Source organism: Rhagoletis zephyria, unplaced genomic scaffold, assembly GCF_001687245.7.
Source record: "Rhagoletis zephyria isolate East Lansing unplaced genomic scaffold, Rhagoletis_zephyria_1.1 Rzeph_scaffold_01370, whole genome shotgun sequence".
In the NCBI taxonomy this organism is placed as follows: domain Eukaryota; kingdom Metazoa; phylum Arthropoda; class Insecta; order Diptera; family Tephritidae; genus Rhagoletis; species Rhagoletis zephyria.
Window position 1 is genome coordinate 78,069 of NW_016158454.1, and position 12,024 is coordinate 90,092.

The 12,024-nt window shown below is 35.5% G+C and overlaps 1 protein-coding gene across 1 annotated transcript in view; it reads right to left on the reverse strand.

Annotated features, from left to right (window-relative positions):
- The window catches only part of LOC108363773 (serine/threonine-protein kinase RIO3-like), a 54,636-nt gene extending 48,926 nt beyond the window's left edge, over positions 1-5,710 (reverse strand). Inside the window, exons 1-2 of the mRNA XM_017617241.1 lie at positions 5,693-5,710; positions 3,380-4,144 (exon numbers count right to left, since the gene is read on the reverse strand). Coding sequence (XP_017472730.1) covers positions 3,380-4,144; positions 5,693-5,710 — 783 coding nt within the window. The remainder of the gene's footprint in view (positions 1-3,379; positions 4,145-5,692) is intronic.
- Between the last annotated feature and the right edge of the window lie 6,314 nt (positions 5,711-12,024).

Here is a 12,024-nt window from a genome sequence, read left to right on the forward strand (position 1 = left end):
CATGTCGTTCGAATGGACACCGACGCTCCAGCTCTGAAAGTATTCAACTCGGAACCCGCTGGTGGTAGCAGAGGAAGAGGGAGGCCCCCACTGCGATGGAAAGATCAGGTGGAGAAGGACTTGGCTTCACTTGGCGTTTCCAATTGGCGTCAGTTGGCACAGAGGAGAAACGACTGGCGTGCTTTGCTGAACTCGGCCAAAATCGCTTAGGCGGTTACAGCGCCAAAAAAGAAGAAGAAGAGAATGTCATTTTAACTTTTTCGCAAAACGGAGACTTTCAAAAATCATTGCAAATAGTAAAAGTAATATTGGAAAATGTATTTGGCGTTCAGAAAAATATTTGCTCATCATTGGAAATAAACTGTAACAATTTGAAATCTGTCACTCGTAATCATCAAAAATGTAATATTTCAAGTTCTTTTCTATTTTGAACTTTCAGCAATTACTAAACTGTTCTTGTTTGTTTATATACATATTAACAGCCCGATTCTGTGCACTTGATAAATTGAAAATCTTTATAATTTGTCAATTTTTTATTATTTATCAAGAATTAGTATTCAATCACAGAAATCAAAAGCTCTTTTCTTGATAAATTATCAAGATTGAAAATGCTACTGACAAATTGAAACTTCATGTGAAATGTATAAATTTTATATATTAATAAATTTGTTTCTAACAATTAAATACTCCATGTGCCGGCATTTGAACTTGCTACACACGGAATTATAGTCGACATCTCTACCTACTCGGCTACGGCAGTCAAAAGCCTTTTTGCTTTTAAATTCATATTTTTTATATGTGAAAATGAAATCAGTTCCACTAATGTGGAAATCAGTTCCACTAATGTGGAAATCAGTTCCACTAATGTGGAAATCGTAGAGCTTTTTGTTTTATAAATATTGACACAGAATGCGAAGGGAGCTTTTACTTGATAAAAATCTTGATAAAATTTCCTTACAAAAAATGTATCAAGAAAACACAGAATTGGGCGGTAATTATACATTAAAGATAAAAATAAGACCTAAGCTGCGTGCCTTTGAAAATATGGAAATATTGTCTGAATAGGTCTTTGCGTGAATGGCTTCAAAATTTCCCTTTTTTTGATGGCAAACTGACAGACTAAAACATATCAGGTTGGCATTAAGCGTGGTCGTTAGATAGCATTCCTCACAAAGTTCGTTGCAAACGCTAAATACATAAAATAGTTTTCGTCTAAAATACGGCAACGAATTTGTATGTATGTATGTATGTATATAAGGATTTTCAGATCTTTGGGCAATGCAGTTAACGAATTTTTAAATATTTACTCAAAAATGGTATTTCCAATGGATTAGTTTTTCGTAAAATTTTTTGGAAACTGGGCGTGGCCCGCCCACTTAGGTCAAATGTTTGTATCTCGAAAACCACTTCACCAATCTGTACCAAATTTGATATACACATTGCGCCTGACCTTATTAAATACTGTTTTAAAAATTTTTGAAATCGGACAAAAACTACGCCCTCTAGAAGTATCGCTAATATTCAGTTTTCAAAAATTATAGTTGTTTACTTATAACTCTTTAAGCATTTGAGAAAAATGAATCACACAAGCATTTAATGTTTCCTCAATGGATTTCAAACAATTGATGTATAATTTATTTGTGTGCGTTCAATTTAAAAATTTAAATTTTTTTTAGCGTTGTATCGCATGGTTCCGAAGATTTGCCCATATATTGAGCATTAAAGGAGACCTACGTACGATTCTGCATGATTTAGTCGGAAATTCCACATTATATCACTACAGTTAAAAAAAGGGGGCTAACTGCCGTAGAAATATTGAACTTTTTTCTCATTGTAGAAATGGGAAAATCTATCAAACGTTAATTTTTATCTATGATAGGCCTACAAACGTTTGTGATATTCTAAATAATATTACAATAATAAGGTTACAAGGTCTTATCAAGCATATTGTGTAAAAGACTGAAGCCGACCGTCAACGAACTGATTGGGCCTTATCAGTGTCGCTTTAGACCTTTCAAATCCACCACAGACCAGGTATTCAGCATACACAAAATTTTGGAAAAGATCCGCGAGAAAAGGATCGACACTCACCACCTATTTGTAGACTTCAAAGCCGCTTTCGACAGCACTAAAAGGAGTTGCCTATGTATATACCGCGATGTCTGAATTTGGCAGCCCCACGAAACTGATACGGCTGTTTAAAATAGCGTTGAGCAATAGCACTAGCTCCGTCAGAATTGGGAAAAATCTCTCCGAGCCGTTTGCTACCAAAAACAGTTTCAGACAGGGCGACTCCCTTTCATGTGATTTCTTTAATCTGATCTTGGAGAAGATAATAAGAGCTGCCGAACTGAACCGCCCAGGAAAAATTGTTTACAAGAGCCAGCAATTGGCGTATGCCGATGACATCTACATCATCGGTAAGTCTGCTCTGCCTTTTCCAAGTTGGATAAAGAAGCAAGGCGATTAGATTTGATAGTAAACGAGGACAAGACGAAGTATCTCCTGTCATGAAAAAGTCAGTCAGCGCATTCGCGCCTTAGCATTCATTGTTGACAGTTATAATTTCTAGAAAGTAGAGAATTGGGAACCAGTATTAATAATAATTTCAACATAGAAATTGAATACAGAATCACTCTTGCCAACAAGTTGATATGATTTCCTCCTTTTTTTGAAGTCGGTTAATAACAAAGAAATTTTGGTGCCGTTTTGTTTTGAAAGGTAAATAAAAGGTCGGTGAACATTTTCAGCGTATAATATCAGAATTGGCAAATATTGTCCAACCCCCAGAAAACCAGAATTTTTTACTTTTACTTTCAAGTGCTCATATAAATATTGTGCTACCAAGCAAACCAACCATGATATCTGGCTGTATATCTCCGGATGTCCAGAAAAATATAACACATTTTTTGTAATTCTTTCTATTGTTCACATCTCGTGGTGTTTGGGAGCTCTTTGTCGAAATAAACATAACATACACAAGCAATATCTAAGAAGGGAAGTACTCCAACCCATGTGAGATCCAGGTGAAATTGAATCAGCAAATGAATCTAAAAACCAGTGCGTTTCATATTTTAAAAACGCAGATCAAAGCGGTAACACCCAATGTTGAATTTAAAGAGTCATTGAATGCAATTCACTCGCAATCGAATCGAAGAACCTGAATAAATAAATAATAAATATTTAAGTTGTTACAACGAAATATTTCTATTAAGATCGGACAGTGATCATCAAGTGGAAGGATTCAATCACGTCATTTGATTGTAAAACGATATTTGTAAAAATTTCTTTTTGTTAGCATATCTATTAATGGGTGTCAAATGGCTCTGAGGGATGATTATTTGCATATAGTACATACAAGTGAATAAGTTATACTTACGGTTATTATGTTACCACAATCACGCATTAGAAGTTCTAATGCGCTTGGATGTTCCGGCTCCACAGACTGCGCTACATCGATGATCCAACACTTCTTATCGTGCCATAGGATATTGTACTCACTCAGATCGGCATGTATCAACTTTGCTTGGTTATAAAGCTTGTGCATCACTGTAATTATTTCTTCATAGGCATAACTCAATTCCCACGAACTTAGTCGTGCATCTTTAAGTTTTGGTGCCGCATTATGATTATTGCCAATGAAAGACATTACTAACACGTGCTTTTTTAAAACAACCACGTCTGGGCAGTTTATACCGACTCTTTGCATGCGCATAATATTATGCATTTCCTTTTCCGCCCACATGTTTATGATAACACGCTTATTTTGTTTACTAAAACGATCTTTAAATCGATAATCATCCTTTATATACCGATCCCGTTGCTTAAACCCGTTTAGAGTAGTTTTGAATATTTTAATAGCACATTCTTTGGGTAATAATTGAGGAGAGCATATGGTTCTATTATATTCATTAACATTTTCAGCATAGCCAGCATCGGAATTGGCATGTAGAATTACTGCCTCTTTGCCTGTCGATATAATACCATTTATTTGTTCCAAAATTTGGTTATTTATTAATTTATAAAGCAGCAGACGAGTGGGTGCGTCTACACCCGCTTCAGCCGTAGCCACATTGGCTTTCCTGTCATGCATTTTATTTTTCTTAGCACCTCGACGTGAATATGTTTTCAATTGGTTATAAACCTGGAATATATGTATTTATAAATGAATATTAAATGAGTTGGTTTGACAAAGTTCATTTTATTAAATCGTACTTTATTAGAGAAATATCACATTACTTGTTTATAACTTAACTAGCAGAAACCGCGAACTTCGACCCGCACAAAATTTCTTTCTTTACTCAAATATTTGGTACTAAGTGTTCACCACAACAAACCCACAGTTCACATTTGGTTTTGTGGTCGTCAGAAAGCATATCCTCCATTGCCGTCTTAAATAACCTAACGAAAGCGTTATGTCCGTGAAGAAGTTTTTTCGGAAACAATGATCCGGCTCGATTATGAATCGTCCTTGAATCTGTATAGAAAAGGTGGTGGCAAATTTAAAATGAGAGAACATCATTGGTCCACAGAAATCCAATATACATAGACTTATTTCAGACGAAATACCATAAATGTCTTACAATTGAATTTGAAGGCATTCATCAAGAATTGTCTTTATTTTGTTTAGTCGCCGTAAAGCAAGGACCGCAATGATTATGGTGGTCGATTTAACGGTGGTAATTTGATTTTGATCCCTGGTGTCTCCGAATGACTTCACTTGACGATTTTTAGCAATAACTCGACTCTAGCGCCACCTTGCGCCTCTTTTTTTCAATAGCATTGCCCCTACCGTTACCAATATACATCTTGTTTATGAGGCAAGTGGGAATATAAATACGAATTTTAGTAATAGCTCGACTACAAAGCCACATGGCGAGCCATTTTTTTCGCAGAAATATTTCCCTTCACGTTACCAATATATATTTTGAATATTAGCCAAATCAGATCATAAATAAGATTTTTAATAACTCGACTCCAGCGCGTTTTAAGTTGTGAACCTAAACTATACAAGGACTTTAGGACAAACATTTCATTAAATGCATTTCGGCCAATTACGAGTTCACTCGAAAACACACGTACCGAAAAATTATATATGTATTTATAGATAGGTAAAAGTTCCAATATGTTTGGAAGGCGCCATGCCCTCTTTACCAATAGCCCCCACTTTTCTACAAGAATACGGGATTGATTTCAAAACCTTCATACCAAGTTCCTGGCCTCTACCACAACGCTTCCAGAAATATGCAGTGGCTATAACCAAAAAAGCCTATTTCAAAAAAAAAACGGTACAGCCGTTCGCGAGATCACTTCTTACAAAAAGGTGGCACTTCTGTTAATACAATTGGTATAGATAATAACTACCGATAAATAGCCAAAACCCGCTTGCCTTGCGACGCCTTAAAACATTTCGAACTGTAAAACAATCATTCAATTCTATTCTATATAATAGCTTGGTTCCTGGTCCATCTATAAGATAAAAGTATCCTATGTGTTCATCGTGTTCTAACATACGAAGTAATCGGAGCAATTCTTTAAGCGCAAGCTCTGCTGAGCAACAGTCAATAACTTTCTGGACAAAAATTGTGCTAACTCATATATTAAGTAACTTAGCATCAATCTGTGTATAGTTACGTGTATACATAAAAACAAATCTCTTATTTGACTTCCTCTGGGAGGAAAGAAAACTTACTTTAATCTGTGAATTCATATTGATATTTGAGGGCTCATAGCACTCCAGCAATCGCTAATTAAAAATGAGTGAACCACCTGATATTGGAAAAAACAAAAACTCACCTCAGCTTTTGACAAAACAAAAAAGTTAAAAATCATTACAACCGGCCCTAAATACATGGTTATTAAAAGAAATCCTGAAACTGAATCACTTGCCAACGTATCACCATTTCTAATTAAAAAATCAATTGACTACACCTACTCAGGTTCAGTCGATTCGTGTAAAAAATTAAGAAACGGTACTCTCTTAATAAAAACGAAAAATCTCGACCAAGCAAAAAAACTAATAACTCTAACCGCAATTACAAATTCAATTAAAGTGGAAGTCTCAGAACATTATTCCCTCAACTACACGAAACGAGCGATATACTCCAATGATCTCCGCGGCATTCCAGAAGAAGAGATACTAAACGAACTCAAGCTTCAAAACGTAGTAGAAGTAAAAAAAAAATCATGAAAAAGTTGGTGAACTGTTAACTAAAACCGGTTTGATAATTCTTACATTCTCCTCCCTCTCCCTACCACGTAGATGTGTCAACTGCTATCGGTTCGGCCATCATGTTCATAAAACAAAAAGAACTCAAATCAATAAAAACAATTGAAAAGGTCGACAAAACAGCAGTTAAAATTTACTCAGAACGTCATGCCCAATCAAATTCAACATACTCCTCCATCCTCCAACGCCCGTGCACCATTCCAACAGACTCAATAACCTCACCAAGCAAAATAAGAAATCCAATAGAAGGGAATAATTCACCACACTGTTCTAACTCAACTCCTACAAAACCAACAACTACTAATCCCACTCATCCAGCTAACAATTCTACCTCGGTTGAAACACACAATAATAATTTGCCACTCGCACACACACAGATGCCCCCTAACACCTCCACTACAATTCAACGCATCTCAGACACAAAATTGAAAATATTTCCGAGAAACATCTCCAACCGCCTTAAATCAGAATTAAAAGCCAAGTCAAATTCTAAACACTCTTCCACATCGGTAAGAGAGCAACAGGAAAATCTCACAACCAACTGGGCACAAACTACAGCGAACGATCTCGAATACGTCGACGACGTAGATATATTCACAACTGAGGAGAACGATATTTAGATTAAAATCCAGATATTAATCATCTAATCTACTTATATATTTAGCTTTATAGTTACATATACATGATGCTTTCCATTTCCAGACAACCGGTCAGGTACGAGCATGATTTTTAATTTCGACCAAACTCAAATACATGTTTGTTGGTCCAAATAATGAGACACGTATTTTTTCTTTTGGCTCGGAAAAATTTTTCGGCCGAATTAAACGCAATTTTTTTTTCAGGCAAAAATCGATTATTCGAATTGACAAGGAGAATTTATTTTTTAAATGCCCATAACTTTGTCAAAATTTAATAGATTCTAACAATGTTTTTACTCAAATGTCAGTAATTCTTGTCACTTCAAGATAAAATGATATAATTATTGATTATCATTATTTAAAATTTTTTATTTAACAATAAACAAAAAGTGCAAATTTTTTTTTAATTTAATTTCTCAAAAAGTGTATTTTTTTCTCTCAAACTTTTTTACCGGGAAAGAGACACTTTGAACTACAATCAACCCAAATCTCTAATAGCGAAGATTTTTTTTTTCTGAGTTATGATTTTTTATAGAAAATATACGGTTTTGTGGTACATACTACAAAATTCTTATATTGTTTAACTAAATGGAACATATGTATGTAATATATCAGCAAAAAGTACAGCCGTGATCATTTTTTGTGTATCAAGTAGATATTAGAACACACTTTCCACAATACAGTTTCGAAATAAAAAATCACATTTTCCCGCTTTGAATAATCGAAACTGTATGGTAGAAAGTGTGTTCTAATATCTATTTGATACACAAAAAATGATCACGGCTGTACTTTTTGCTGATATATTATATACATATGTTCCATTTATCTAAACAATATAAGAATATTGTAGTATGTACCACAAAAACGTATATTTTCTATAAAAAATCATAACTCAGAAAAAAATCTTCGCTATTAGAGATTTGGGTTGATTGTAGTTCAAAGTGTCTCTTTCCCGGTAAAAAAGTTTGAGAAAAAAATACACTTTTCGAGAAATTAAATTTAAAAAAAATTTGCACTTTTTGTTTATTGTTAAATAAAAAATTTTAAATAATGAAAATCAATAATTATATCATTCTATCTTGAAGGGACAAGAATTACTTACATTTGAGTAAAAACATTGTTGGAATCTATTAAATTTTGACAAAGTTATGGGCATTTAAAAAAAAAAAAAATCTCACTATCAATTCGAATAATCGATTTTTGCCTGAAAAACAAAATCGCGTTTAACAGGCTAACCTAATATTCGCGGCTTGCGTTTTGGTACGCACGCCGTCGAATTCGTTTTTTGCGTCGCCCGAAATTGGCTTGCGTGCGTTTGCATTTGATTTCATTGAGCGAAACGTCAAATCAAAATGTCATGCAGAACAAAAATTGGAAATTGAGTTAGCTTCATACGCACGCCGTTCAATTTCGGTTGGTCCCATACAAGTTGTATGTGCATGAGAATTTTTGACAGTAAATTGGCGGCGTGCGTGAATATTAGGTTAGCCTGTAATTCGGCCGAAAAATTTTCACTGTCAATTCGAATAATCGATTTTTGCCTGAAAAACAAAATCGCGTTTAATTCGGCCGAAAAATTTTTCCGAGACAAAAGAAAAAATGCATGTCTCAATATTTGGACCAACAATGTATTTGAGTTTGGTCGAAATTAAAAATCATGCTCGTACCTGACCGGTTGTCTGGAAATGGAAAGCATCACATACATATATATATACGTATATTGTGTTGCTTCATAAACGTTAATAACACTTAGTTTAACGCTTCCTAGTAATGACCCTGACTATCTTGCAATGGAATATAAGAGGTTACATAAATAACTATGCTAATCTACAACAACTCATCAAACGTCATAGCCCCAAAATCGTTGCTTTACAAGAAACACACCTCCATTCAAATTACAACTTCCCCACCCCAATAAATTACCAGATTTATACATATAACTCGGCATCCACCGCATACGGTGGTGTTGCCTTACTAATCCATAACTCATTGCAAAACCAACCACTACCTCTTAACAGTCCCATAGAATCAATAGCAGCAGTAATTCAGTCAAAAGTCAAATTTACAGTTATTAACTCCTACATCCACTTCAAAATTTTACACTCAATAGCCTCCACAGCATTTATTCCGCAACTTCACTCCCTTGCATAATTCTAGGCGATTTTAACAGCTGGCACAGCAAGTGGGGATCACCCGTGAATAATCGCAGGGGTAACACCATATCAAAATTTCTAGATCAGTCTCAACTTTCAACCCTTAACAATGGCTCACCCACCCATTTTTCCACCCGTCACTCCTTTACCCACGTAGACCTCACCCTAGCTTCTACTATCTTGAAACTACAATCAAAGTGGCAAATAGAAAACGATCTTTACGGAAGCGACCACTTCCCAATCATCACCCACCTTTTTCCCTCCCCAAATCATAGTTACCTCTCTCCCCCACCCCGCTTTATAATTAAACACGCAGACTGGCCTACCTATAAAGTTAAAGCTATACATTTCAATTCGATCCGTTAAATTAGCAATAATATTAATAAAGAAGCCGCAAATATACACATAATAATTTTGCAAGCCTCAAACGAAACAATCCCTCAATCCTCAACCCTTAAACGGCCGCAGTATGTACCATGGTGGAATCACAACCTGCAAAAACTCAAAAACGAGAAAAATAAGCTATTTAAATTATTAAAACGTTCTATTACCACTGAAAAGATCTTAAATTACAAAAGGGCTAACTCAACCTTTAAGCGTGAGCTAAGACTAGAAAAAGCTAGAAGTCTTCATAACTTCACTGCGGATATCAATCCAACTACTCCGATCTCAAACGTTTGGACAAACATCAGGCGATTATGTGGGCTTAATACTTCACTAAACATTCACTGCATACAATCTCAAAATAACACAAACACTTACATCACTGACAAATATCTTGTAGCTGACGAGTTTTCCAAATACTGGCCAAAACAAGCTTCGAATACAAACTTTTCTAACACTTTCCAATCAAATAAGAACGCTATTACCCGGGTTCCCCCAGTAGCCATTCCTTCCATTAAATCTCAAATAATCGAAAGAGATATAACCTATTTAGAGATGACCATGGCTCTCAACAAATTAAAAGGAAAAACTCCGGGATCTGACAGAATATCATTCCCCCAAATAAAAAATCTTCCTACTGAAGTAATACTACGACTCCTCCTTCTATACAATAACATTTTCAAACACTATATCCCTCAAACATACAAAACGAGCGCCATCATCCCGATACTCAAACCAAACGAAAATAAATCTCTTTTGAAATCCTATAGACCTATCTCTCTCAACCCCTGCTGCTCCAAAGTCCTGAACAAAATCATCGCCAACCGACTGTGGTGGTTTGTTGATTCTAACAAACTTCTGCACGGTAAACAGATGGGATTTAAGAAAGGCAAATCAGTAGCAGACCCTCTAGTTTACCTAGATTATCTGATTACTGAATCCTTGGCAGACTCAAACCACATTTCACTTATTTCCCTAGATTTTGCTAAAGCCTTCGACAAAATCGGTTTACACAATATAATAGACCAATTAGTACAATGGCGGCTAGGTCCAAACATTATACGGTATGTCATAAATTTCATGACAAATCGGAAAATTAAAGTCCGAATCGGTGACATCTACTCTAAAGTCAATCCTCTAGAAAATGGCATCCCCCAAGGTTAGCCCCTTTCGGTCAGTCTTTTTTTAATTGCTTATAATAAGCTATGCAATATCATTAACCTTCAAAAGGAACTACGATTCTTTGCTTACGCAGACGATTTCTATATAATAAAACCTCTCAATAAGAACAAAAACACAACTATAGATCTTACCAATATTTTTTAACACATTGCGTCTTGGTGCGCTTATTCAGGTGCAGAAATCTCAATTCCCAAATGCAAACATATACACATATGTAGAAAGCGAAACTGCCACTGTTCTATTCAAGCTTCCAATATATCATTCACCGACGTAGACGACCTTAAGATATTAGGAATAATAATCAACAAAAAATACTCATGGCGATCACACATTAACTATTTGACACAATCTTTATCGAAAAGGCTCAATATCATAAAATGCCTTTCCAGCAACAAATTTAGCTGCAACATGCACTCACTAATATCAGTTACCAAAGCTTTGATCTTGGCAAAATCGACTATGGTATATTTCTATACGGTTACTCTCCCAAATCACTTATCAACAAAATCAAAACGATGACAAACTCCTCGCTGCGAACCGCGTTAGGTGCTTTTAGTACCACAAACACAACATCCATGATGTATGAAGCCAATGTCACTCCCTTTGAGAATAGAAGAGACCTTACAACCGCGAAGCTTGTCAAACCTTTATTGAGGAGTTTAGACTCCCCACTAGCACCAATTTTAAGCACAAATATATTATCCGCAAACCATATGAGAACTTCATCGGCAATCCAAAAGTCAGTTCATTTGAACTCCTCCCTGAATATTCCTTTTCTCCCAATCCACTTAATCTCCCTCGAAAAACCTCAATGGTATTTACATCCCTCTTCCATCAACACTACTCTTCACTCCCATAATAAATCCTCAACTGACCCCAAAATCTTCCAAATTTTATGGAACTTAAACAATCATACTCTGATTATGCATTCATATTTACTGACGGGTCGAAAGAACATAACTCAATAACTTATAGTGTTACAACCTCCAATCTAGTTATAAAAGTAGCAAATCTTCCAGATTACAGCTCGGTATTTTCTTCTGAAGTTATCGCCATCCTAGAGGCTTTAGAATATGGAGTAACAAAATACACAAAGACTGCAATATGTACTGATTCCCTGTCTTCGTTAAACGCCGTACGAAATTTAGAAAACAATTCATACTACCCAAAAGCCATTAGGAACCTACTAATACAAAATTATCCCAATATTACCCTTATCTGGGTCCCCGGACACCTTCAAATTCTTGGGAACGAATTTGCAGATCAATCTGCCAAATTGGCACACAAACTTCCATTAACAACTTCCCCCAACTATAACATTGACGACATAAAAAAGTACTTAAAAATCACCCTAGCCAACAACCAAAATAGCATCTGGCCTATCACATCCCGCTGGTACCAATATATTAATAGTAAAAAATATACGGTAAACGACTTC